The sequence below is a fragment of the Pteropus vampyrus genome, unplaced genomic scaffold (assembly GCF_000151845.1).
Source record: "Pteropus vampyrus isolate Shadow unplaced genomic scaffold, Pvam_2.0 Scaffold394, whole genome shotgun sequence".
Taxonomy (NCBI): Eukaryota; Metazoa; Chordata; class Mammalia; order Chiroptera; family Pteropodidae; genus Pteropus; species Pteropus vampyrus.
In genome coordinates this window covers 956548-982725 of record NW_011889175.1, presented here as the reverse complement: position 1 = coordinate 982725, position 26178 = coordinate 956548, and the positions used below count along the sequence as shown (strand labels likewise).

General features: G+C 53.6%; 3 protein-coding genes across 17 annotated transcripts; 1 reads left to right on the top strand and 2 right to left on the bottom strand.

The window, feature by feature from the left end:
* Position 1: 1 nt before the first annotated feature.
* LOC105305710 (F-box/LRR-repeat protein 2) lies at positions 2–13477 on the top strand. 6 transcript variants are annotated; one of them, XM_023523525.1, is made up of 8 exons: positions 2–81; positions 3243–3344; positions 9793–10785; positions 11840–12055; positions 12194–12337; positions 12536–12753; positions 12855–13029; positions 13383–13477. In XM_023523525.1, exons 1-7 carry the CDS (start codon positions 58–60, stop codon positions 13021–13023), a joined length of 1866 nt encoding a protein of 621 aa, XP_023379293.1. In that variant the 5' UTR covers positions 2–57; the 3' UTR covers positions 13024–13029; positions 13383–13477. The 6 variants fall into 6 exon arrangements, with proteins under 6 accessions (XP_023379293.1, XP_023379292.1, XP_023379294.1 ...); XM_023523524.1 differs by having other exon boundaries at positions 13217–13477; XM_023523526.1 differs by having other exon boundaries at positions 9793–10689; positions 12855–13477.
* Positions 13478–15646: 2169 nt separating this feature from the next.
* Positions 15647–21099, bottom strand: ELMO3 (engulfment and cell motility 3). 10 transcript variants are annotated; one of them, XM_011380456.2, is made up of 20 exons: positions 20107–21099; positions 19900–20023; positions 19723–19763; positions 19559–19631; positions 19325–19375; positions 18950–19119; positions 18766–18865; positions 18507–18658; positions 18347–18425; positions 18172–18222; positions 17959–18081; positions 17536–17871; positions 17333–17441; positions 17090–17226; positions 16831–16994; positions 16638–16750; positions 16447–16551; positions 16269–16351; positions 16094–16180; positions 15647–16006 (listed from the first exon to the last, which is right to left on the bottom strand). In XM_011380456.2, the coding sequence occupies exons 2-20, from the start codon at positions 19975–19977 to the stop codon at positions 15794–15796; spliced, it is 2265 nt and encodes a 754-aa protein (XP_011378758.1). In that variant the 5' UTR covers positions 19978–20023; positions 20107–21099; the 3' UTR covers positions 15647–15793. The 10 variants fall into 10 exon arrangements, with proteins under 10 accessions (XP_011378758.1, XP_011378762.1, XP_023379285.1 ...); XM_011380461.2 differs by having other exon boundaries at positions 15654–16006; positions 17536–17637; positions 17740–17871; positions 19900–21099; XM_011380460.2 differs by having other exon boundaries at positions 19900–21099.
* Positions 21100–21135: 36 nt separating this feature from the next.
* Positions 21136–26108, bottom strand: E2F4 (E2F transcription factor 4). Its single transcript, XM_023523555.1, has 9 exons — positions 26068–26108; positions 25837–25994; positions 25467–25544; positions 24713–24774; positions 24202–24499; positions 21993–22049; positions 21612–21659; positions 21364–21408; positions 21136–21251 (listed from the first exon to the last, which is right to left on the bottom strand). The coding sequence occupies exons 1-9, from the start codon at positions 26106–26108 to the stop codon at positions 21136–21138; spliced, it is 903 nt and encodes a 300-aa protein (XP_023379323.1).
* Between the last annotated feature and the right edge of the window lie 70 nt (positions 26109–26178).

Below are 26178 nucleotides of genomic sequence, written 5' to 3'. Positions count from 1 at the left end.
CAGTAGGACTATACTTCCCAGAAAGCCTTGCGCGGGGGCGGAGGCGGCAGGGATGCGATGGCGGAGTTGCTGCCGCCGGAGGTGAGAGGAGGCCGCTCTCAGGCCTAGCTCGGGACAGGCCCCGCCCTCAGGGTTCTGGGCTGTGGGGAGGGGCTGTTAGACAGCTTGCTAGGTCCCGCCTGCCAGGCGTAAACGACCCCCCGGGGAGGTGGTCGGGATCCCAGGACCTACAAGCTATGGGTTACGGCGCCGCCTTAGGGCTACTCCGTCCCCTAAGCTTGGGGGACCATCCTCTTCTTCCCTTTTGGCCTCAGGAGATGGCTGCTCTGTCACCTCAGCCAGGACAGGACCTCTGCCTACCTGCATTCTCTTGAGGTGGCCGCCCCTCCCCCTCAGTTCTGGAAGATGTCCGCTCCATCCCGTCGTCCCCAAGGGTAACCAGTCTTATCCCCACTGGCCTCTTCGGATAATTGCTACATTCCCTCCGCCCCGAGGGACGGCTGTCCCCTCCCTCTTGTGGTGGGAGACAGACTACCCCCTTCCATCAACTCATGATCGCTGAGTTCTTTCACCTAAGACAGGCCTGCTCCCTACTCCCTCGACCCTTAGTGATGGCCGCCCTACCTCCTTAGCCCCATGGAGATTTTTGCCCCTTCTCAGCCTGGAGCAAAAACACTCTGCCACCATTGTTCAGAGAGAGATAACAGGTGTTGTCCCAGTGGCTTATTGGAATGGCCTCTCCGTCCTTCTTGCCCGGAGAGGCCGCTGCCCTCAGGAAACAGGGCACGCTTTCTCCATGGGCCCTGGAATGGCAGCCTTTCCCCTTACCAAAAATAGGGCTGCTCCCACCCCGTTGAGCCCCCTGCCATTGCATCTTTTCTCCCCTTGGTCCCAGAAGATTTCTGCTTCATCCCCATAGATCCCAGGAATGAACCACTCATAGCTCTAGTAGTCCCTTGGGATGGGGTTCATGGGATGGCCACTCCATCCTTATTGCTGCCTTCTCTGGTCCTTCTAGAAAGGCTATCCACCTTCTACCTTCTCAGCTTCAAGAATGGTGCTCCCTACCCTCAGTGAAGACAGGTTTTTTGTTCCCTTCCTTTGCTCCTTGAGTTGGTTGCTGAGGCCCAGAAGACAGGATAGGCAGTCTGTTATCTCCACTTAGACAGGCTTTCCTGCCTCCTCCTGGGTTTGGGGGCTTGGTCAGTCTGAGTCCCCCTCAGTGTTCTCTTCCCCATGTCTAGCCTCCCTGACCCAGAAGGCTGTTCCCTCCAGTCATTCTCTCAGTAATTGATCTGCTTTATCTCCCCACTCCTTCCCTGAGCAAACCTTTGGTGAAAATAGGGGTAGAGGACCGTCCATCCTTAATTCAATCCAGTTAAGTACTGACGGAACACCTTCTGTATGCTAGGGATGAAAAAAGAGAAGAGATCAGAATGGGCCAGTGAGGTCAAGCTTAAGAAAGAGCATTCCAGGAAAGAGGCCCATACAGGCAAAAGGAAATAGACATGCTGTGTTTGCAGGACACTGGGGAGACTGGATTAGGGAAGCTCTGGAATCACGGGTTCAGTTGAGCATGGAGTCCTGGCAGGGCTGACCCCAAGAGTGGAGGTTTTATCCTGAGGGTACTGAGATACCTTGAAGGTTTTCATCAGGGGTATGCTAAGATTGAAAACTGTTTTTTAGGAAAATTAACCTTGCTGCAGTGTGCAGAATGGTTAGCAAGGATGAGCTTGGAGGCAGGGAGTTCAGGTGGGAGACTGGAAGGCATCCAGGTCTAAAATGATGAAAATCCAGGCTACTACAGTGGTAAAATTTCAAAAGTAGAAATATTAGTAACAGCAATCCAGCAGTCATTTATGGAACACCTACTAGGTGTCAAGCACACATCTATTAAATGTACATATAATTTAATTTCCAGAAGACTGTGATCTAGATTTTCTAATATCCCCATTTTATAGATATGGAAACAGGCTCAGAGAAGTTAAGTACCTTGTTTGAGGTCACACAGATTACACAGCTAGGAAGTAATGGAGTTGAGATTTGAGTGAGTCTTAAGTTAGCCTGGCCTAGGGCCTGTGCTTTACACCTATATCTGAGAGCAAGGGACAGAAGAGCCCAAAGGGTACAAAGTATTATTAAGATCTTCAGGTAAGATGCACTGCTGGCATTAAAACTCGGGTGCTAGAAAATTGGGAAGATGGGCTGCTTTGGACTGAGGGCAAAATACAGATTTTAGTTGAGATGAAGATGATCGTAAAATATTTAGACGAAGCTTCCTGTGGATATTTGGCAACACTGGACTAGCACATGAATAAGACAATATGGGGATATTGAATGTCGGTTATTCCTTAGAGGTAACTGTTTAAGCCATGCAAATGAATATTATCCTAGGAAGTAAACAGATTGAAAGACCCAGGTCCAAGTCCTGGGAGCCACATAAGAATCCAGAAACGGCAATTGGAGTGGTAGTTGGAGCCCTAGAAAGCACAGTGTCACAAGAGTCAAGGAGAGAAGGTTCCAGGAGAAGAGTTAATATCAGATCATTCCTAGCCTCAGACAACTCCCTTCTCAGTACCCTATAGGGCCTCCAACCTCACCCCTCCCCCACCCCACCCCCACCCCCATAAAGCATAGGAGGAGCGAGGGCCTAAGCCTCCCAGGCTGGTTTTGCTGGGATCATATCTTACCAGCTGAGAAGGCAAGTTGGCAGTGGAGGAGATGGGAAAAGAGTGGATTCCCAGAGCCTGACCTATGAGAGCAAAAGGAAGAGATATAGCTTCCTGAATTTGGGGGGTCCAGCACCTACCTGTCTTACTGTGTTCTAGATCCTATGCAAGTCATGTTACTATGTTATTTAAGTCTCACAATAACACATTTAAATCTCACTACAATTGCCATTTTATGGATAAGGAAAACAAGGTTCAGAGAGGTCAGTTGATAAAGAATTTGAATTACATTTATCTGGTCCCTATATCCAGGCTCTTTTTACCAAACTGAGCAGGAAGTTTGATTTTTATCAATCAATACAAACCTGCATCCAGATAGTGCTCAGGAAAGATTTGTTCACCATAGATACTTGGAGGCTGGAGAGGGGAAGTGAAGACGCCGTGAAGCTTAGGATCCGAGATGAACTAGAAGCCAATGCTCTAGTCCCCTCAGACCTACAGTGCTATCAGCTGGAGAAGCTTCCAAAGGCCCTCAGGTCTAACGGTGCCCCATGCCCTGTCTTTTTCCCTCAGATGCTTACATATATTCTGAGCTTCCTGCCTCTCTCAGATCAGAAAGAGGCCTCCCTCGTGAGTCGGGCTTGGTACCGTGCAGCCCAGAATGCCCTTCGGGAGGTAAGGTACCTACCTTCACCTGGCCCATTTTCAGTTGTCTCTCACTTCAGCTTGCTCATGGCCCTGTTCCTACATCGTCCATCCATTCGCTCATGCATACATATTCATACATTACATTCATATGTACTTGGCTCTTGGTACAGTGCTGGAACTATACAGATGAATAAGGCATTGCCCCACCCCCGAGGAGCCCATAGTCCAGTGAAAGAGAAAGACAAGTAATTATAATATTGTGTGCTCAGTGCTATGACACTGGAATGAAATATGCAGTGGGAACATGAGGAACGACATCTAAAGGAGACCGGCAGCATCAGGAAGGGCTTCCAAAAGGGATAGGATGGAGATGAAGGCTGGCCTTCCAGGACTGGTAACAGCGCACGTGAAGGTACCAAGGTATGAAATAGTTCTGGAAACGACCACACAAGTCATTTCATGTGACTAGAACTTAGGTGTGTGGGGGAGAAATGGTGGGAGATAAGGCTAGAAAGGGGTCAGACTGCAGGCTGGCAGGTGTGCCAGGAGGCATTGCTGGGGCTTTGTCCTGGTTACCATCATAGAGCCTTTAAAAGAATGTTAAGGCAAGGGAATGACATGGGGTGATTCGTGTCTTAGAATTCTGCAGTGCAGATTGGAGAGGAGAGGGTGAGTTGGAGTGTAGGGAGATAGCTCAGCTAGGAGGTGAATACAGATGTCTATGCTAGTTTGAAAGGCAAGCAATGATAACTTTAATTTTTACTTCTTTGATTATTACTAAGGTTGACAATTTATATTTCCCTCTTTTGTTTATTCATGTTCTTTATCCATTTAACTATTAGGGTCTTAGTATTTTTTCTATTTGTATAAACTTTTTATACATTAAAGAGATTAATCTTTTACATATTTATTGAAATATATCGCTAGTATGTTTCCCTTTTAATTTGATTTGTAGATGTGTTTGTTTATGAGATACAGAGATTAAATTTCTATGTTGATTTTGAACATCTTTTTATTTCTTCCATTGCTTTTTAAACTTAGCGGTCCCTTGCCTCTTCAGAGACTTGATATACACTCATTTTTCTTCTGGATTTTTTTAAATTAGACTTTATTTTTTAGAGAAGTTTTAGGTTCACAGCAAAATAGTTTCTTCTGTTTTATGGTTTCAGTTTTCATATTAATTTTTATTGGTGAAATTTATTTTGGTTTATGCTATGAGGTAAGAAGCTAAACTAATTTGTTTTCAAATAGCCCAAATATCATTTATGTATAATCTTCTCTTCCCCGCTGGGTTGGAATCCTCCTTTGTCACGTATTAAATATTTAGGACCTGTTGTTATCTATCTAGTGTCATTGAGCTTACTGTCTAAAGGAATTTTATTTGGACTTGTTGAAAATTTGAAGTGTGAGATACTTAGATGGATTTATTTGATAGTTGGATTTCTAGTTGATAGTTGGATTTTTGAGAAAAGAATTCAAGAGAAGGGTCTGGATAATAAATATACATTTGGGTGTCGTTAAAGAATGGGTAGAAGTTGAAGCCATGGCAGATTCCCTCAGGGAGAGCATGAAGAGCCATAGGAACAGCAGCCCACAGAAAATGAATGCTCCAGGGGAGGATACCAATCCAAGGGCATGAAAAGGAGAAGGTGCCTATAGAGGGGGCTGAGGAGATCCCAGCGAGAGGAGGGCACAGTAGTAAAAGGTTACTGAGCATTTAAAGTGTCGAATGGATTACTATCAATGTCAAATCCCACAGAGAGCCTAGAAAGTAAAGAACAAATAGTGCTCATGATGTTTGACATACAAGGAAGACACCAATGGCTTCAGCAACATTTGGTGTCTGGGGAAAGACGTGAGGTGGGTTGTGGAGTGAATGAGAGAAGAAAAGAAAAAATGTGGAGAGTTTCTCCATAAAAGGAAGAAAATAAATATGGTAGTGATGAGAGCACAAGAAAGTAGTTGGAATGGTATGAAATGCCATTTGCCAGGTTCATGTGGAGGGGAACAAAGTGTGTGTGGGGCAGCAGGGCGAGTGCAAAAAACCATGAGGAATCCACTTGTCTGTGCACTGGATCATTCTATTCTTTGGTGACCTCAAAAGAGGCTGATGGGGAGTAGGCTAACAGGTAGGAGAGCCAGGAGGGCAGTTGCAGAACCCACAGTGGGAGATAGCATCAAGAGGAGACTGGCCATCCATAGCAGGTGGCAGAGAGGACACTAGTGGTTGGTCTACAGAGAAGCCCCCAGATGTTGATGACCTTGCTGGAGGGGAGCTGTTGCCAGGAATGAGTGATTCTGTGGGGGCAGTGGCAGAGGGGTAAATGGGTGAAGCAAGAGATAAACAGGCGGCCAGAGCAGGTGTGGATGTGCGCATGTGCTTCCAAGAAGCATGGCTGGAGGGAAGGGGAGAAATAGGAGAGATGAGAAGAGAGGGTGCAGGAACAAGGGAAACTTTTTGTCGTTTAAGGCTCCGAGGTGTTTGTGGACTCTAAGGAAAGAACAGTGGAAAGGCAGAGACTGCAGAGTTCCCAGAGGAGAAGGTGGAGGACAGGCTCAGTAGGTCAGAAGGGAGTTGCTTGAACTGAAGAGCAGGAGAAGGAAGGAGGTTAGAATGGGTCCTGCCAGGAGTGGGCTGGTGGATGTAAACAAAGGGAGGGCCTTCCCACCCGATGGCTTTGGTTTCTTTTGGAAACAGAACAGGTTATCTCTGAGAAGGCTGGAGTGAGGGAGGGTGCTGCAGTAGCATCAGGGGCTGAAAAGATGGTGTGCTTGGAGATAAATCTCAAGGGAGATGAGAAGAGAGCCAGGAGGCGGAGAGGAGGCAGGAGTGGGGGTGGCCAGTGCTGACAGTGCAAGCAAGAGAGAGCACGGCTTCCTCAGTACAGAATTCTGTTTCACCAGCACACACCCATGGGAAGCAGCGATCTCCCTGGCTAGGCAGGAGGCAAGGAGAATGAGCACAGCAGCATGACTGGGGTGGGACCATGAGGACCCTGAGGAGATATAATGAAGGAAGAGACCCCTTAGAGTCCAGCAAAGAAGGAGAGGGTAGAAGAAGCAAAGTGGGCAGTCAGGCCTGGTGAAATTGGACTAGGAGTAAGGGAGTGAGGTGAAGAAGAGACCAGGGACAGACTTTGGGATCTTAAGAGTCCACCATTTTAGTGTGCTGGGGCTGCTCCACATAGAACCTTGGCAGAGACCTATTTGGTACCTCTGTAAAATTCAGTCCCAACACCCCTGCCCCCACCCCAGGCTGGAAGCACTGGGAGGCCAGGCCACAGGTACCTGGGCATCTAGGGCCCTGCTGACATCTAACCACTACCATGTCCCAGAGAGCTATCTGCAGAACCCTTTTGGCAGGAACTATCTTTCAGGGCCCAGGTGTGGGCAGGTTGATAAGGAGGTAGTGCCCCAACTAGTAGATGCTATGGAAGATTCTGGCTTATGACTTTTATGAAGCTGAGGCCTGTGGTTCAGCATGCCAGGCTAGGGCACTAGACTTGGTGACTTCTTATCCCCCCAACCTACCCCACTTAATCTCAGTTTTTTTCAAATAAGAAGGTAGACAAAGGCAGCACCCCTACGTAACAACCAGGTTCTGCCCGTTCCAGGGGGGTTCCAGTTGCCTGCTGCTGGGTTGGTCATGGTAAGGAACTCAGGACAGCTCAGCTTCCACCCTCCTCTGCCTTCTGCCTGAGGTATTTATAAAGACCTGGAGATCTAACTCCTCTAGAAACCGAAGCCCCTGAGTTCCAGGGCATATGTTTTCTCAAAGGCCTTCTAGAGAACAAGTGTGTTAGCTTTGGATTCCTGTACTAGCAGATAGAGGACCATTTCTGTATCAGATGTCTTTCCAAGTCTGCACACAGGCCTGCCGCCTCAGCTCAGGCTTTACGAGGTACAACGAAATCCTGAACCCTCACAGTCAAAGGACATGTCACTTTTAGCAGGTGTAGGGCATTTCCCAAATAACTTAGAATTTACTCTTAAGATGCCAGCATTAGGAAAGGAGACCAGGAGCTGGTTGGCCCCTCTGTGGATGGGGCAGCTGAAGCTGGCGTAGGCACTCTTGCAGTCCTCCCTTGGGCCTCTAGAATCATCTTCCTAGGGTTTGAGGAGGGAAACTTTCTTACACCAGGGCCAAAGACCAGGACCCAGGACCCTGCTTCTTATGTCTGCTGCCCTGCTCCCCCTTTCCCCATAGATGATCCATATCCCCAAAAGGCTGCTCCTGGGCTCCTGTACTTTGAGTCCAGGCTAGACCACCTGGGTGATGACTTACAGGCTGACCCCTTGCCAACAAGAAAAATGGTGGAGAGCAGGTCTCAAATCTTATCCCACTGCATAGTTGGAAGTCCTTTAGACTAGGCCCTGCCCCTTTATCAGGTGGCTTTTGCTGCTACCAGCCAGCCCTGGACTTGGACCCTGGGCTGACTGCCAGTGCCTGCCCTTGGCTGCTCATCTACTTTGTTCATAGGGAGGCAGTAGGACGAGGAGAACATTCCTTTCTCTCTAAGCTCATAAAGGAAGGCAAAGAATTAAGACTGAAGGCTGCCACAGCTGGGGCTTATGGGGGTGGCATATGACTGTGGGAGCAGGTGCTGCCTCCGCACTCAGCATGTTCTGAACTCCCCCAGCCATAGTTCATTCCATGCATCATCAGATTGGCTCATCTGGCATGCAGGGATTTGAGATGGCTGGGGCCTGCTTTACCTTTCCTTTCTAAAACTTTTCCTCCCTGATCTTTTCATCACCCTCTCCACTCTGACAAACTGGGATCTTCCTCAGCTCTACTTAAATCTGAGAGGGACTCAGGTTCTTGGGAGTCCCCACTATCCCACTGTCTCCCAGTGTCTAGGAGGGGTTCTGTGGGGAGTGCTCCTCTCATCCATAATGACAATGTCCTGGGAAGGGGGTCTAGAAAGGGAACCTGGTTTGACTCCCGATTGCTGTGGAAGCAGCCAGAAGCTGGTTTCCATCTCTTACCACACATTCCTTCTCAAGATGACAGTCGTGGTGGCCATAAGTGGCTGCTTCTGTCTGGCAGAAGCCAGGCTGGTTTCTCCACACCTGGGGATGAGTTCTGGGTGTCTTCCTGGGAGGATCTTGTTGATAATTGTCATGTGGGAGTGCATATTATGTATCATTTCTGCCTTTTTGCTTCCCTTTGATGATGTTCTGTGGGGTACAGCAGGGAATATGAGCTTGTTCTTGTGGTTGCTGAGAGGACAGGTTTTTTAGGAAGCTTGGTTTCTTACAACAGGATCATGTTGATACATTAAGACAAGAGCCTTCTTTGAGTACCACTTGCTGCAACCCGGCATCCTCAGCAATAAGAGAAATCGGGCTAGGATTTTAGAAGCCCCCTTCGCCCTCTCCCCACAGACCTATTCCACAAAGACCTGCACCAACTGCCCTTTGGCTCCCTCTGGCACAAGATCGAAGAAGGTTCTGTGAAAAATCTCAGCTGTAGGCTCCCCAGATTCCTACACAAGCCAGATTATTCCTACAATGACTTAGCCCTGAGCTGGCTTCCTGCCCACCCCACCCCACTCCAGCCATGTGCTCCCCATTCTCACTCCCCTGTTCCTCTACAGCAGGACCAGCTCAACTTCCTCAGTGCCTCTGAGATTCATTCTTTTAGCTCTTGCCCCCAGAAATGGAGGCTTCTCTTTCCTTAGCTGAATAAGACAGACCCTCCAGAGATGAGCCTCAGGGATCACAAGCACATCTTGAACTCTGGAGCCTGCATGGCCCACACATGTTAGCAGCACGTGCACACATACATGCATGCACACATTTTCACTTAGACACAAAATCCATTTTTTATGAACATTCATTTGGCTGAGACACTGAAGCACCAAGAGACCTCGCCTCACTGCCTGCCCTGGACCTCTGTCATCTGGGCGACCAGCGGGTTGTGGTAACACCTGCCTCACCTCTTCCAGCGTTCAGCTGTTCTGAGGGCTATTTATATGCTCTCAAGAAAGTAGGGGAAGCTGGTTGCTTAGCTAATGCCAAGCTCTGAGTCCCTGGAGTAGGAGCTGAATCCATGGGTCTCAGGGCCACCTTCTGAAAGTTCCAAAGATTGGAGTCCAGCATGCTTTATCCTCCTGCTCCCTGGGGTCTTCGCTGGGTCTCCTCCAGGCTGCCCCCTCAGGCCTCTTGTACCCGGCATGCCAGCTCCCCACTCTGTCCCCATCCTTCCATAGGCATCCAGTCCCATCCATCACTAACCTGCTTGTCCTCCCCTCATAGTCATCCCCTTGGGCCCCAGTGTGACTTGTCCTCCAGCTCCCACTTCCGACCAGCACCCCTTCAACCATATATGACACTACATACTGCAGTGGGTCTCCTTGTAGAAGGGCCCTTTGACCTCCCCTCAACCTCTGGCCAGCAACTTGCCACCAGACCTGATGCCCAGCACCCCCCGAGACCAGATGACTAACCCAGGCCTACTGCTGCCCCTTAGACAAACGTGCGGTACAAGATCCCTGTGTCTTCAGCCTCACTCCCAGGCATCAAGAGCCTGGGCCTCAGGGGCATCTCCTGCATCGGCCTGACCAACCTGGATGGCTCGCCAGCTTCACATCAGGTGCTGCAGTCTGTTGCTTACCACCTGGGCCCACACCTGCAGAGCTTATGCCTTGGTGGGGGCAGCCCCACAGAGGCCTCTTTCGTGGCCCTAATCTTGGGCTGTCCAGCCCTGCGTAGCCTGGATCTCAGTGGCTGCAACAGCCTCTTCGTATCTGGCATGCTGCTAGCTCAGCCAGAGACAGCACAGCGGGTCCAGCAGGCACTGAGTGGCCTTCGTGAGCTCAACCTGGCTGGCCTGCAGAACTTGGCTGACCTCAGTTTCAACCGTCTCAGCAGCTGTGCCCCATACCTGGAGCGCCTCTCTTTGGCCTACTGTCACCTCACCTTCGAGCTAGGCCCAGCCCAGGGCTCCAGAGTCCCCCAGGAATCCTCCCCGTCCCAATTCTCCTTCCGCAACCTGCTGCGATTTGTGAAGGAGCGGGCTAGTAGGCTTCATGCCCTGGACCTGAGTGGCACTGGCTTGCTACCTGAGGCCCTGCAGGCCCTGGGCCAGGTGGCGGGGCTACAGCTGCAGGAGCTGAGCCTGCACAGCTGCCGGGACCTCTCCACAGAGGCCGTGGCTGCTCTCTGCCACCAGCAACCAGGCCTTACCTTTTTGGACCTTAGCGGCTGCTCCGAACTGACTGACGGGGCACTCTTGGCTGTGAGCCGGGGCCTGCAACACCTGCAGCACCTTAACCTGAGGAAATTGCAGCGGCTGACAGATGCAGGATGTACAGCCCTGGGGGGCCTGTGGGAGCTGCAGAGCCTCGACATGGCAGAGTGCTGCTTGGTGAGCGGGCGGGAATTGGCCCTGGCCCTGGGCTCTGTGCGTGGAACTCCACCCCCACTGACCTCCCTCAGCCTGGCCTACTGTTCCTCACTCAAGGTGAGCCTACCATCCCCTCCCTTCCTCACCAGGGCTCAGGGCTGGCGGGACTGGGCATCTGGCATCAGGCATCAGGGAAGAACTGCCTGGTGCTGTGTCCAAGGAATAATAGTTAAAACTGAACTTGAGATACAGTCTGGAAGAGGAAAGGATCCTTGACAGACAGTGCTGCCCCTCAGCAGTCCTCCTGGTAGCCCCAAACCAGGTACTTGGTGACTGCTGCAGTCTGGGAAAAGGCACTGAGGGCAGATGTTCGAGAAGCAAGGAAAGCTAGTGAAAGATGACAGAACCAAGCCCTGCAGGGAAGAGGCACTGAGGTTACACAGAAGAGGTTGCTCGGGCAGGGCCTAAGGGAGATAATGTGATGTGTGAGCAGCAGGGTCTTTTTGGCTGGAGCCTCCTATAGGGCTCAGCTCTGTCTCTCCAAGTGGTGTCCCTGTCTTAGCAATGTCAGTCCTCTTTAGTGGATTATTCCTTCAGTCCATCAGTATGACCAGGGTATTCACAACCTGAAAACCATCTCTCAACCTTTTCCCCACAAACACCTCTCTTCCCCTGCCCCACTCTACTATGTGTGGGCCCACTAGGGCCCCATGTTCTTGTGTCTTTGCATCTCTACAAACCAGCTTCCTCTACTCTGCCCTTAGCTCCTGCTCCCACTACCACAACTGCTTCTGGCAAGTGGCAGCCCTGTGCCCACTGTGACCTCACAGTTCTGCTTCAAATTCTAGAGGGAGCTAGTCTAATAAGCTGTGGTCAGAGGGCGGCCTCGGCCCACCCCTTCACTGGGAGCATAGGCAGGGCAGATACCTTAGAAATTTCTACCAGCATCCTTCCTTCCCTTGCCAATCTAGGCCTTTGTTCTCCAGCAAACTCCTGGTTCCTAACCGCATGGCTCTCGTGTTTACTCTGACCCTTCACCAGCTAGGGATCTTGTTGCTTCCCTCCCTGGACCCTCTGATAACCAGAACCTTCCTAGTGATTCTTGCCAAGCTTGGTGACACAGGAACAAGCCACCTCTCATTGCTCTCTCCTTTCTCCACTTGTCTCCTAGGATGCCTCAGTGTTCTCCCTGATCCCAGTACTGGGCCCAAGCCTCAGGGTGCTAGACTTATCCTCCTGTGTGGCCCTCACCAACCGGACCCTGCAGGCCATTTGCACCTACCTCACCCAACTCTCAGTCCTGCGCCTGGCCTGGTGCAAGGAGCTCCAGGACTGGGGGCTTCTGGGTCTTGGGGAACCAAGTGAGGAGCCAGTGCAGGGCTCCCAGGTGCGGGACCCTTGAGGTCATGGAGGGTTGGGTGGTGCCTGGGCCCAGCTGCCCTCCTGCTCCTCCTGAGTCTCTCTCTAGGATCATTTGAGGGCCAAACTCAGGAGGAATCTGAGAAGCAGGGGTCTCTTTCTACAGCCACACCAAAAGCTGGAGCATCAGGCCTCAGGCCCCAAGGACCCTTCTTCCCAGCCACAGGGCCCCTCCCTGCTCATGTTGCAGGCCCTGCAAGAGTTGGACCTCACAGCCTGCAGCAAGCTGACTGATACCAGTTTGGCAAAGGTGTGGGGTTGGAGGTGTGGATAGGCTGAGGGTCCAGGGGCCTGGGCCAATCCACTTTCTGCTTGGAAAAAGTTCCTTTCTCATTGGCTTCTATTGCCTATGCCCACTCTAGCTGGGGGTAGGGTAACCTGAAAGTGACCCGGGTCATGGGCTCCAGTGCCAAACTATACCTTATCCCCATAATTTCCATCCTTGCAGGTGCTCCAGTTCCCCCAGCTGAGACAATTGTCACTGAGCCTGTTGCCAGCACTCACAAATAAGGGTTTGGTGGCTGTGGCCAAGGGCTGCCCTAGCCTGGAGCGCTTGGCACTGAGTCACTGCAGCCTCCTCAGTGATGAGGGCTGGGCTCAGGCAGCCCGCTGCTGGCCAAGGCTGCAGTACCTCAACCTGTCCAGCTGCAGTCAGCTCACAGAGCAGTGAGTGTGTCTGATGATGCCACAGTGCAGGGGCTGGGCTGGGCTGGGCTGGGCTGGAGCCCCATACCAGGTCAGGCACTCATCCAGTGGCCTCCCTACAGAACGCTGGATACCATTGGGCAGGCATGCAAGCAGATCCAGATGTTAGATGTCGCCATGTGCTCTGGTATTAGCATGGCTGCCGTCAGGCGATTCCAAGCCCAACTGCCCCAGGTGACCTGCATCCAGTCCCGCTTCGTAGGAGGGGCAGACCTGACCCTAACACTCTGAGGCCAGGTCAGTAAGCAGCCCCATGTCCCAGCCCAGGCTTTTTGACCTGGAGTTTGACTCGGTGCCTCCTGTTTCCCTCTGCTACAAACCCCAGAGCCTCTTCCCCAAGCTGTAAACTTTTCTAAGACAGGAGAGGGGCTAATCCAAGGCATCCTGGGGTATGCCCCACAGCCAATCAGGAGCCTCTTCCCAGGTACACAGTCCCTGGAAATGTCAGCTCCTGCTCTCCTGGCCAAACCTGGGTCCAGCGGCCCCAGGCCCACAGATGGCTGGGTCTGGTGATGGGAAGGAACAGCCCTTGAGCCTCTTGCCCTACCCACTTCTGACATCTAAGGCCTGTGCCCCACCTTGTTCTACAGGCAGTCCACCAGCCCCGTACCAGCATTGAGCTGTAGGAGCCTAGCCACCAACTTTGTTGTAAACCCAAACAAGATTAAAAATTCCAGATTTTACCTCTTTATCTGAAGTTCTCAGACTGGAGGTCTCCTCCTCTCTCTACCTCAGTTGAAGCAGCCCAGCCCAAGGATGATGGAGGAAACACCAGAGACTTCTTCCTCCTCAGGCCTGACCCGAATCTCCACATGTGCCCCCAGCAGATCCCAGCTTCTTCCCCACATGGTAGGAGACTCCAGAAGCCTGGATGCCTTTCCCAGCATGAGTCCCCAGGCAGGTCCTCCAACAAAGACATATTTGTGTGCATTTGGCCTTGCCAGACCCCAGGAACACATAATTAACAAATCTGAATCCCTGAGGAGGGGAAAAAAAAAAAAAAAGATAGCATCTCTGGGTAGAAAGGATCGCTAAATTGAGGTCATTTAGTCCAAGCTCTTAAACAGTGCCAGTGACTTCTCAATAACAGCTCTGAGAAAGTCTGTCTGCTGGGCCCTCCATGCATCCACCCACACTTTGTCCATCTGTCTGTTCATCAGTTCTAGGAGCAGCCAAACCAGGCTACCTAAGCATCTGCAAGCACTGTGCTGTGTGTGGGTATTCATTGGTGATGAAGCTCCTCTAGCCCCCAGGCCAGTTGGGGAGACAAATTAGCCAAGAGACAGATACAGCCCCAGTGTGCAGGGTGTATACAAGTAGAGAAAGAAGAACCTGGATCAAAGAGCCCAGGGGAGCAATGAACTTAGCCTGGGAGGTAAAGGAAAGACTCAAGGCAGTTAAAAAAATTAGAAGAGAGAAGGAGCCAGAAGGGACTGAGGTGCAAATGGCAGGTCAGAGCTGTGCTGGGGGCGGGGGGAGGGCAGTGAGCAGTGGGGAAGGTTCAGGCCCCAACAGTGTGCAGGGAGAATGCCAGCATGGATCAAGCACCTAGAGCCCTGCAAGTCACAGGCATTCTGTTGGAAGGTCTAAACCATGTCTGCAACCCATCTCAACTCTGCTCATCATGTTACCATGACCTTTATCTCCTGGACAATAGGGATACACTGAATACAGGATGGGGGTGGTGTGTGTTGAGTGTGTGATCAGATCAGCTTCACATTTGAGAAAGCAACTGGAGTAGCTGGTATCGAGGACTTGGGGGGAGCAAAACTGGAGACTAGAAGTCAGGAGGTTCTTGTCAAGATAATGGTGGCCTGCAAAAGGGACTGGAGCATTGAGAAGGAATACTGGGAGACTTAAATATATCTGGGATCCCTGCCCCCATTTCCAACTTGGATTTAATAGCAGACTATTCCAAGTGTGGGAAGTCTCTGGGCCCTGGCTCTGAGTCAGAAGCATGGCTGAGGGAGGGGAAGTTCAGCACATTCTACAAAGGAGATGTCATTTCATCACTTTTCAAGGTAACATGTTGATGGTTAACACTGTTAAAAAAGATATTTGAAGAGGTGTTGGGAAAGAGATAGTGAGAGGCATGGAAAAGGAGGTCAGAGGGTAGTGGCAGCTGTCCTGTGAGTCCAGTGGGTGGGTGTGCTCTTCTGCCTCAGAGGCTTGCGTCTATGACCATAGCCTCTGACATTGATCTCCATCTGGGTCCAACAGCCCTAGCCGATTCTGTCCCCAGGTGCTCTGGCCTATCTGTGCCTCCACCCACCCTCCTGCAGTGGGTTTTAATCAGAATGCAAACTTCATTGAATTCCCTCTTGTTAGAATCAGCTCATAACCTCCTACCACCTGGAGACATCTGAAATCTCGAGGCTGTCCTTCAGCACAAAGCAGACTCAGCTTCCTGTCTCACCTTTCCTGTCTTTCACCAGAGGGCTTCCGAATTCCTCAAAGGACAAGGGGCAGGCCAAGCAGCGTTGAGGATTTAGCTCAGACTATCAGGAGCCTTCTAGAAACATGGCTCCCAGACTAAGCCCCTCTTAATGCCGCCCAAGAAGGTGTCCACTTGGGGCGATGCTTCCTGCCCTGCCATCTCTCCCTCACCAGGCTGGCAGCCCCAGCACTTCCTTGGCTGGTACCCCCAAAACATAGGCCATCCCTCTCTGCAGGCCCAGCACTGAGGGAGTCTGAGGGCTCATCCTGGGGAAGGACAACAGGGCCGGCCTGTTCCCACCCTCCTTTAGAATACTACCCCCTTAATTGTAGGTGTCCAGCCTTGTGGCCCCAAGCTGTGGCCTGGCCCAGTGCCTCACGGCTCATTCACCAGCTGAGTTTGAAGGTAGGCTTGGTCCACAGAGTTCCAAGCTGGCTCAACACATACCAAGAGCCAGGCAGACTTTATTTCTGTTTGTAGCCTCTGCTGGTCAGGGTGTCTGTGCTTCTCGTCTACCCTTTGTGGCCACCACAGTGGCAGCAGCTGTGGCCCCTGGCCAACCTGTCAAGGTTCAGCGATGCTGCAGTCATAGCAGAAGTTGAAATTGGTGGGGGGAGGGGGGATGGGAGGTGGCTGCTCCGGGATAGGCACGTTCTCCAGCTCCAGCAACCGCAGCTTGGTCTCCATGGTCAGCAGCTGCTCCAGGTCCAGTCGTGTCTGCTCACTGCCCATGGGACTTCCCAGTAGGGTACTCAGCCCATCTGTCCACAGGTGGAACTAGGGACAGGGCCAGCTCCATGAGGGCCTGCCCATCTCTTCCCCTGCCCATCTGCCCAATTCGGCTCAGCCTGCCCAGACACTCACCTCTCTTTTGGAGGGAGCAATGAAGTTGAGGTATGCCTCTTCCTCCCCATGGTCATAGCTGATTGTGAAAGCTAACTCATAGAGGTCCTAAGGAAGCAAGGGAGCCAGGAGCACTGAGCAGGGAGCATGGCAGGCAGGGCAGGTGGGAAGGAGCCCTGGCCTCCACTGCCCTCACCTTGTTCTGCTTCACCGAGCCCTTATCCCGAATGTGGGGGCAGTCCTTGCCGGTCAGTAGTGCCCTGATGTCAGCCACAGGGACTGGGAAAGAAAGCTGGGCTGACCACTGGGCCCCAGGTAGTCCCAGTGCATGGGGCAGTCTGGGGGAGCAGGTGTCTGACCCCTGCCCTCCTTACGCTGCTCAGGGAGGCTCTCAGGAGCAGGTGGGCTGGCATTGTCCTCCACATCTCCATACTGCAGCACTTTGTGGTTAGGCGACAGGCAGCAGAACCACAGCTTGTCTGTGGACAAGGAGAAGAGGGAAGGAGTCATGAGAGGGGCCCTGACCCCAACCCAGATGCACTTTACCCCCTGCCCATTCAATGACCCTGGCGTCTCCGGCTGCTGATCTTGCGGAAGAGTGTCCCCTCACAGAGGCGGAGCAAACGTTGCTGGCGGATCAGGCTCATGAGCTCTGGCTTCAGCTTCTCCCGCAGCTCCCTAGGTAGGGGGACGGGGCTTGCTGAGCAGGGGCAAGGGAAGGTGAGGGCTAGGACTGGGACCCATCCCCACCAACTCACAGTATAGGAGGGGCCAGCGTGCCCTCTTGATGCAGCCGCTCAGTCTGCCGTAGCCGCAGCACCTCCCCATAGGTGAGTGCATTCACCTTGGTTCGGAAGAGCTCCAGAGAGCTAGGTTTCAGGGCCAGCGTACGGGCCAGCTGCTCTCGGACCACTTGCATGACCTGGAGCCAACCCAAGCTCAGCTTGAGGCTTGAGCTCTGGGCCCCTATCCAACACAGCCCCCTGCCCTGGCCCAAGTCTCCCAGCTCCCACCCACCTTGTCAAAGTCCTCCTGTGTGGCCCGCATCTCCTTCCATGTCTTATTAAGTAGCTGGATGCTCACACAGAAGAGCTCGTGGAAGCTCTGGTCTTGGCCGAAGAACATGGGTGAAAAGTCCTGGGCCGTTTCGGAGCCTGGAGCAGGGGGGCAGGAGGGGCTCAGGGAGAAAGTATGTGCAGCCCCTGGCCCTCTCTGCCCTTCCGTCCCCCGTTCCCGGACACACTGCCCAGTCCCACTCACAGGGCTCCCCAACTCGGAGTAGCTCACACAGCAGCACCGTCAGTTGGATGCTGCTCCGGGCAAAGGGGCACTCATGCTTGTCCTCACGGCTGCTGTTCTCCAACACAAACTGGGGTGGTGGGAGCAGAGAATGAGGCAGGGAGTCACAACTAAGCCCTTTGGAACCCTGCCTAGATGGGTACCCACCCTGTCCCATCACTTACCCGGCTATAGGCACTAGGTGCATGTCTGGAGAAGTAGAGCATGTTGTCCAGGGCCAGCAGGCCAGGGGGCACATGCTCTAGGTCCTGCGCAGGGTTGCTGTTCTGGGGGAGGGGAAATGGGCTGCTAAGGAAGGGCCTTAGCCCTCTGGAACAACAGCAGCCCTGGGATGAGGCAGGGTGGGGAGCTGGGTAGCGGTCACTCACGGAGAAGCCCAGCTTGCGGAACTCGCGGGCACAGAGAGAACGGCGACGGTCAGCATTCAGCCCAGCACCAAGGGACTCCCCTTCTGGCTCAAAGGCAGCCTGGCGCAGGGCCTGCAGCTGTTCCCGCTGCTCCTGGGGTCATTGGAGGGATTGTCATGACCACAGATTCAAGGCCAAGTTCCAGCTGTCCCCAGCCTTGTGTACTCCAAAGGCACCCACCTGGCTGTAGGGGTCCAGTGGTGTCCTCATGCGTGGCTCCAGCAGTCCCAGTGTAAGGGACTGCAGTACGTACAAGTGGTGAGCCATCTCGTCGCCCAGTGGCGCTGCACTATGAATGATGTTCTGGAGGACAGCCAGTCCATGGTTGTGAGTATGGGCTCACAGGGAGAGGAAGAGTGGGGGTGGGGATCTGCCTGGTTTGGTCCTTCCTACCTTATAGATGAATTGGCGAAGGTTTCTCTGCCACAGGTAGTCAAGCATGTGCTAAGGTGGGTGAGAAGGGGGCATAGATGATTTAGCCCCACCGTGAGCACCCACTGTAGGCCCAGAGTGGATCACAGTGCCCACCAGCTCCTGCCCCCCATCCAGCCACCAGATGGACACCCACCTTGCGTTCAGTAGGGCTGGCCCCCTGTAGCAAGGCTGTCAACAGAGCCATGGCCTTGGTTTGCAGCTGCTGGTTCATCCTTAGGTAAGAGGAGGGCTCAGCTGGCCATCTAGAATCTGGCTCTACCACCCTCATGTATACCCTATCCCCAGACACTTACACCTGTAGGTGTACCAGCAGCCTATCCAGTGGCACCTCACTCTTGACCAGCTGGCCCAGGGCAGGGCTGCTCAAGGTCACACTTTCCAGTAGCCCGAGGGCCAGGGGCTGCACAGATGCATCCATCAGGTTCATGTTCACATAGCATACCACCTGTAGGTAGGATAGGGATTATCACCTTACCACCTGACCACCATGGATGGTCAGATCCTGATACCACCCCACTGCCCCAACCTGCTGCCCTAGAAAAGCCCACCCACCTTCCTAACAAAGGGGATGCTGAGCGTCTCCCAGGACACCACGCCATGTTCCATGAGCTCCAAGAAGGCCTTCAGCGCAAGGGCCAGTACCTCCCCTAGGCTGGGGGGACATCTGGGGCTGAGCAGGGGCAGATCAGGACCCCAGCCCCACCATGTCCATGACCCACCACAGCCCGGTGCTCACTCATCCCCATCCTCAATGATGATGCCTAATCTCTGAAGCCCATCACGGCTGATGACCTCCTGGGCAAAGGTCATGTCTGGGGCCAGCAGGACGAAGTGTCGCAGGGCTTCCCGACGCCCTTCATGACTCCCACTCTGCAGCCCACCCAACAGCTGCTCAGCCTCAAGGTCCTGGCAGGGGCGGGAGCAGAAACAAAGGTGAGGAGGCTGGGTAGAAGCAAGGAGTGGGAGCTAGAGGTGTGGGAACACCAGTATCCAATAGGTGGAGCACTGCGGGGATGCGGCTGGGGCCTCCAGACATGGGGCAGAGGCAAAGGGAGGCAGAAAGGAGGCACAGAAGGGCAGGAAATGAGGGTGGGGCCAGAAGGGGTATTACTGGGGCAGTGCTCAGGCACAGGATGCTGCCATTCTTGATTTCCGTGCGGTTCTGGAGAAGACAGCAGAAAAGGAAGAGAAGTCAAGAAGGGTTCAGAGGACTGGTTCATTGGGGTTGTCACTGAGGAAGGATTTGGAACTCGGTGAAAGATCACATTCCAGTGGGATGAGGAGTCTGAGCAATCAGGGCCAGGAATCAGGAATTAAAAGGGGCCAAGGGGGGAAGGGGACTCACATTCTCAGTGATGTATCTTCTGTGCCCATCAGCAAACTGCAGGGCATAGCGCTCAGAGTGAGCCAGGCTCCACCTGCAGGCAGAGGAGGCTCAGTGAGGCAAATAGGGGGGTGCCCCCCGTTCCTCCCCTTTCCCCACCCGATGGCCTGTTGGCCCGCACTCACGCATCGCACACCTCCTTCACCACAGCGGCCAGGGGCTTTGCCTGCAAGTGGAGACGTCATTCACTGGGCGGGGAGAGGGATGAAGTTGGGGAAGGGGTGGGGTGGGCTGTTCCGAGGGGAAGGGGGAGACCCATAGGTGAGCGGTGGGGTGAATGTCGGTGGGAGAGGCTGGGTGACCTGGTCCAGCTGGATGAGCTGCGGGATGGCGTCACGCATCTGGACGGCGATCTTCACCACGTCCCGCGGGGGCGCCATGGTCCAGCTGAGCCGGGCGCCTATACCTTCCAAATTGTGCAACCTCCTAATGAACGCGCAGCTGGTCTGAAGCCCCTGGGGATAAGGGGTCCCTCTGTCCGCGGCCTGATCCCCGTGGCCCACACTTACGGCCCAGGCTACCACTCCTGGCCAGGCGCCGCGGCCTTCCCAAGGGAGCGGAGGTTAGTTCCAGGCTAGTTCCGGGTTGGAATCTGGGGGTAGGAGGGACTCGCCTGCCCTGCCGTGCCCCGCCCTGAAGAGGTGGCCCTGCCCCGCCCAAGGTGCGGCAGGTGGGGGCGGAGAGGGCCGGCTGTCAGCGCCACACCTCCTGTCCCAGCAAGGTTATCCATCCACCCGGTCCTACCACCAATCCAGCAAGGTCCCAGGGAGGGGCCCCGAAAGAATCAGACCAAAGATAGCCTTAGGCACGATCTTTATTCACTTGGACACTGTACAAATATTACAACTTCCTTTTGCTGCAAAAAGTATAAAAATAATCTTTATATAGGAATCCATTCGTTACTGCAAATCTTTCTAAACCTCTGCAAATGGCTCTAAATGAGGATAAATGAATAAACGAGGTGGGCTATGGGGCAGCAGGAGGTTGGGCCAATCCTCAGGGATGCCCCTGCCCAGATTCCTAGCTACAGAGACTTCTCTTCCTTCCTGTAAGCACCCACCCCCACCACCACCTACAGGTTCTCAGGGCTAAAGGACTGGCAGAAGGGGGGCACACAAGAGGTCCAGGAGCTGTAGGGTCAAGGGGTGGGGAGAAGTGAGGGGGAAGGCCTGGCAGGAACAGGGCAGTGGAGTTAGACAAGCTGCCTTATGGAGTGAATGAGGGTCCTCATTCTGTGACATTAGGTAGCAGCTGAGACTGGGCTTGGGGAGAACACGAGGTAAGGGAAGGCCCCAGAAAAGCAAATATTCTGGCTCCACCATGGAGAGAACTGAGCTCCTTTCCCCTGCTCTCCCAGCACTGTACAGGTGTCAATACAGGAGCGGGGACTGTGGCCAAAACTGTGCAGTGAAGGAGGGCTGGGGAAGCCAGGAGGCTGCAGCTCTCAAGCTGTGTAGGAGTAGGGTGGAGGGAGGACCCCAGGCAGCCCTCAGGTTAGACAGTCTGTGTCCTAGCCACACAGGGCATGTCCCCATCAGTCAGAGGTTGAGAACAGGCACATCAAAGAGGTCACAGACACCTTCACTCTCATCCAGGTTGTAGATGTAATCGTGGTCTCCAGGGGGTGGAGAAAGGCGGAGAAGGGGGGCAAACACTGCAGAGAACACCAGGCTAAGGCCTGGGGCCAAGGCCCCACCCAAGCCTCTGCCCACATCCAGGCCCCACCCTCCTGAGCCAACCACCCCTCACCTTTCTGGGCCACCCACCTTCTGAGGACATCAGTTCCTCCAGCAGCTCCGAGCTCATGCACTCTGGGGAAGGAGGGAGAGCTGTTACATTCTGGCTCCTGCCTCTCCACCCACCAGAGTCCATGAAGGGGACCCCCCACCCACCCATCAGGAACTTTGCCCAGGTACCAAGCGCAAACACGGGCCCTCAGAAGAGCAAGAAAACATCTGTAAGACCCAATGAACTGTGCCCATTACCCCAGCCCCAAAGAGGAACAAGGCCCTACCTCGTGTGGGATCAAAGATTTCTGATAGCTCTTTGGGGAGTTCCAAAACTGAAAGACAAAAAAGCCATACTCAGGGGCACTGAAGTCAAGCCTGGTCCCACCCTAGCCCCTGACTTCTTCAGATCCTATAGTACTTACACTGGGGCTCCACAAAGCTGAAGAAATGAAAGCTCTGCGCAGGCCAAGCTAGCTTTGTCTGTCAGTCTCCTTTGCAGACCCAAATTTCTCACTGCTTAGCCCAGGGTACCAAAGGCCCATTATAGGTGACTGGTTAACAGCTCCACTAACTTGGAAGCACTACAGAAGGGCAAGCAGACCTTCTCCCTTTCTGGGCTCAGCGTGCATACCCTGTCTGATGCAGGATGCCCTATCCATCCCCACCCTTGGTGAGCACTTGCTCAGTGCCAGGCTCAGACACCACACCCTGGGCCAGGTCACCTGGCAGAGGATAAGGCATACATTTCGACAGGGGCTAGTGCTACAAGGTGACAACTCTGCTACAAAGGTCTGCCCAGGAGGATGCAAATGGGAAGCAGAGGAAAATGAAGCTGGGGAGGAATGCTGGGACTGGAACATGAGGGATTTCATATGCCAGGTTTAGGGGCTCTGGTTTTATCTAGCAAGCCTTAGGGAGTTATTAAAGGTACTTTTGTAAACAGAGAAATGCCAGTCAGGCTGTGTTTCAGACAGATCCTTGTCAGTTGGGGTAAAGAAGACGATGCTAAAGAATTTAGGATAGAGGTGGCTGGCAGTGATCCTGAGTGTTGAGGATATGAGGCCACTGACAAGAGATGTCTGGGACAGAACTCACTTAGCTGATGTTAAGTGGGGAACAGGAGAGGAGACAAAACTGGAGTGACACCAGGTATTAGGCCTGGGTGGCTAGGGCCAATGGCAGGGTATGCACAGAGGTGGAAAAGCAAGTTTCAGCTGAGGACATGTGGGAATGAAGTGCCCACTGGATGTGCAGAGGAAGGCATATGGACACAGAGATGTGGAGTTCAGACAAAGACCTAGGCAAAGAGGAGATTGGGGACTCATCTATCCAAAACTGGGGTCCTCCACAGTTGTGGAATGAGAGAGCTGGAAAGTGCCAGTGTTTAAGGAAGCACACCAGGGAGAGGTCGGGAAGGAAACCAGTGATAGAGAAGAGCCAAGAGCTGGCATCACTAAAGCCAAAGGAGGAAAAAAGCATCAATAGGGAACAAGAGAATGCCAGAGCACATCAGCCTAGAAACCTGATGGAGATGGCAGGCAGGGCTGGGCGACTTATCAAAAGCAGCACTGATGGAGCATGGAAGTGAGTGGGGTGCAGAGGTCCTGACTGCTGCAACCTGTGGAATGGAGATGACTTTTCCAGAGTCTAGAAAGAGAAGACAGGAAAGGTGAGAGATAGAGACACAGAGGACAAAGTGTCACTTTGTGAGGAGAGAGCAGTGCTTGTGGGCTGGGAAGAATGAGTCCTGGAAAGAATGAGTCCTGGAAGAAGAAAACACTCAAGTCACAGAATGGAGAGAAGACACCAGGCAGATAACATCACCTCTCCTGGGAAGGTACGGCCCACCTTTGAAGCCTGAGGAACATACCACAGCCCCTTCCCCAAGAGAGTGCTTATGCCTTCCTGAGACCTGAGTCCAGGGCTTGAAAGAGGACCAAGGAATTCTATGTCAGCCCAGAAAGGGGGATCAAAGGGCCACCAGCACTGAGTCGGAGGCCAGGCTCCTCACCCTGGCTGGCAAAGTTCTGGTCAAAGCAGGGCTGATGGCAGGGAATAGCTCTGGCTAAGAAAATAGGACAGCTGGGTTCCAGCTCTAGTTCTGTTGCTGGTTAAGGCTGAGTTTTCTCTGCTCCCAAGGAGACAAGTACTCACCACCTGTGGGGTCTGCCTTGATGGGCTCAAAGGAGGTAGAAGGGTTGGATCCAGATGAACTGCTATTGCTGCTGCTGCTGCTGCTGCTGCTGCTGCTGCTGCTGCTGCTGCTGCTGCTGCTGCTGCTGCTGTCCAGCAGAGCAGAGGACTGCAGTGGCCGGGTGTCCAGTGCTGTCGGGCCCAGTGGGAGTGAACAGAGCTCACCACTGTCCTTGCTATCAGTTCCAGGGCCGCCACTCACTGCAACCACATGCCCCAAATCCAGTCACTTGGGGACAGGCAGTGCGATATTGAAGCTGGGCGTGCTAGAACCCACACCCAGGATGACTATAGCCCTGGTTCCTGGGCCCAAGGAGAGTTAGGCTAGTCATCCCTGAAGAGGTAGCCTAGAAATGCACTAAAGGAGACAGGGACATGAGACCTGTAAGAGGGAGACTCATCGATGACATGTCTGCTGCGACCACACTTCAAGAAGGGCTTCCGGGGCAAGTGAGACACAGGTGGCTCTGGGGAAAAACTGTCACTAATGCCTGTTCACAGTTAGCGCTTCTCTGTTAAAAAGCATTCCCTTGTCATAGCAAGGGGAGGCCCGCTGGGGGGCCAGGAAAAGGACAACTCCATGGGGTCTATTCCACCTTGGAGTAGGCATTCCACAACAAAGAAGTATTGCCTCTTGGGTCCCAGAGATCACCCCATCACCAGAAGCCCATCGTGCCTTACCTGCGATCTCAGCTGCTGGACTAGCAACCCCTTGGGCTTCGGTACTGCTGAGGACACAGGTGGAGGTGGTCACCTGGGGACTGCTTGGGCGTGAGGCATCCTGGGGCAGGGCCACGGCAAGTTTGGGCAGAGGTGAAGGGGTAGAGACAGTAGGTGGGCTCTGTAGCAGATCTTCAGGTGGTGGCACAGGCACTGCCACGGGTGGTGAGCTCCATGCCTCCTTGTTCACCAGCAGCACCTCGATGGGGCCACTCACACTCTTCAAATGAATCTGGTACTTCTTCTGCCCATTGAGGCCCTGGGAGTGTAGGGTGGGTGGAACTGGAAGCAGGTCTGGCTCCTGCTTGACCCTGGGCCAGGGCCAGAGTGTCTTTTCCCACCCCAGGCTGCCCATTCTCCTAGATAACCCCAAACCCTGGGCCTCAACCTACCTGCCCCACCCGGGACTTATCAGGCTCCACAGCCAGCACCCGCCCTCAACCAACCCCTCCTGCCTGGGCTGAACACCCACCTCTGGGATGGGCACCTCCAGGCTGGTGCCTGACGGGGCCCGGATGGCCAGGAGGGTGTCTCCTAGAATAACGAGGAAGATGGGTCAGGGCCTAGGGGCTTATTTTGAGCTGGAAATGGGGGTGCCCATCCATTGGAGCAAAGATCATCACAGTCTCTGGGGAGCTAGACAGCAAGCCTCACCCAACCCCCACAGCGGCTGGGGCTGAGAACCAAAGCTTTTCTCCTTCCAAGAGCTCAGGGGTCAGTAACCAGAAAATCTGGATTCAAACATGTAGAATGCAAGACTGCAGGTCATGGGCATCTCACTCCTGAATAGATGGTGCTGCTTCCCAGCTGTACGCGTTCTGGCCAAGGCCAACATCCCTTCCCCAGGACCAGTATGGGGATGCAAGATGGAGAATAAACAGTTTCTGTATCCACAATTCAATTGACCCCTGCTTACAAGCATGCATGGGCACGCACATTCTCCCTCGCTTATGTCCCTGTCACACCTGAGAAGCCAAAGCCAGGGGATGGTGCAGATGGGAGCTGACCCAGGGACCTGGCCCAGGATTACTGTACCCTCTCAGTATGGTTGGCCTCCGCAGGCTCCCCGTGACCTTCAAATCCAGTACTTACCCGTGGTTCCTCTTTGGGCAGGCCCCAGGAACCCTCTTAAGAGATGGAACTTTTCTTGGGCTCTGAGCTCACTGCGCAGGGCTGTAGCTCAACCCAGCCCCACTCCCATCTCCCCCGACCCAGGCTCTGCTCACCAGCAAAGCATCTGCAGATGTCTTCATGAGTCACGTAGGCCAAAGTGTGGGGGTTAAGGAGAATGACTGATGCCCTGCCTATAGAGACAGGTGGCAGACCACAGAGAAAACCCAACTCTTTAACAGAGGTCTGACACACAAGCCCTCAGAGAAAGTTCTGGGGCCTGGGGTCTACCTGAAGAGGGATCAAAGGCAAAAATTGGTGGGGGAGGGGCTCTGAAAGGGGACCACAAGGCTGGGACCTGGCCAGGGGCTACAGGACCAACCTCCAAAATGGGACTGAACCGAGGGCACCACAGAGCAAACCCAGCTGGACTAGAGTGCCCCTCGCCCACACCCCAGGAGCAGGGACTGCCAGGAGGATATCAGCTGTTCTGCACGTCCTCTGTGACGTTCCGGATGCTCTGCTGCACCCACACCTTGTGCTGGTCCAGTTCTTGCTCTCGCTGCTGCAGCTCCTCGATCTCTGCCTTGAGTTCGATCAGCTTGTCTGCAATCTCCCGGGTATTGCAGCCAGGCCCCACGCCCCTGAGCCAAGGGAGTGGGATTGAGAGGGGCTGCCAGAAACTCTGGGTCCCATGGCCCCTGCTCTCTCCTGCACCCTCCACCCCCAACCCGACACGTCTGGATTGGAGATCCCATTGCCCTCCCAGGTGCCTCCACTCACTTCCACTGGATGCTATTCTTGGATTTTTTCTCGATCAGCCCAATA

Coding starts and splice junctions, on each gene's coding strand:
- LOC105305710 (XM_023523525.1), top strand. CDS start 58: ATGGCGGAGTTGCTGCCGCCGGAG. Junction 82..3,242: donor CGGAGTTGCTGCCGCCGGAG/GTGAGAGGAGGC, acceptor TTTTTCCCTCAG/ATGCTTACATATATTCTGAG. Junction 10,786..11,839: donor CCTACTGTTCCTCACTCAAG/GTGAGCCTACCA, acceptor CTTGTCTCCTAG/GATGCCTCAGTGTTCTCCCT.
- ELMO3 (XM_011380460.2), bottom strand. CDS start 19,977: ATGGCGCCCCCGCGGGACGTGGTGAAGATCGCCGTCCAGATGCGTGAC. Junction 18,866..18,949: donor ATCATTGAGGATGGGGATGA/GTGAGCACCGGG, acceptor ATGTCCCCCCAG/CCTAGGGGAGGTACTGGCCC. Junction 18,659..18,765: donor GCATCCCCTTTGTTAGGAAG/GTGGGTGGGCTT, acceptor TCCTACCTACAG/GTGGTATGCTATGTGAACAT.
- E2F4 (XM_023523555.1), bottom strand. CDS start 26,108: ATGGGATCTCCAATCCAGACGTGTCGGGTTGGGGGTGGAGG. Junction 25,545..25,836: donor CACAGAGGACGTGCAGAACA/GCTGATATCCTC, acceptor CTGTCTCTATAG/GCAGGGCATCAGTCATTCTC. Junction 21,660..21,992: donor TGAGCAAGTGCTCACCAAGG/GTGGGGATGGAT, acceptor TTTGTCTTTCAG/TTTTGGAACTCCCCAAAGAG.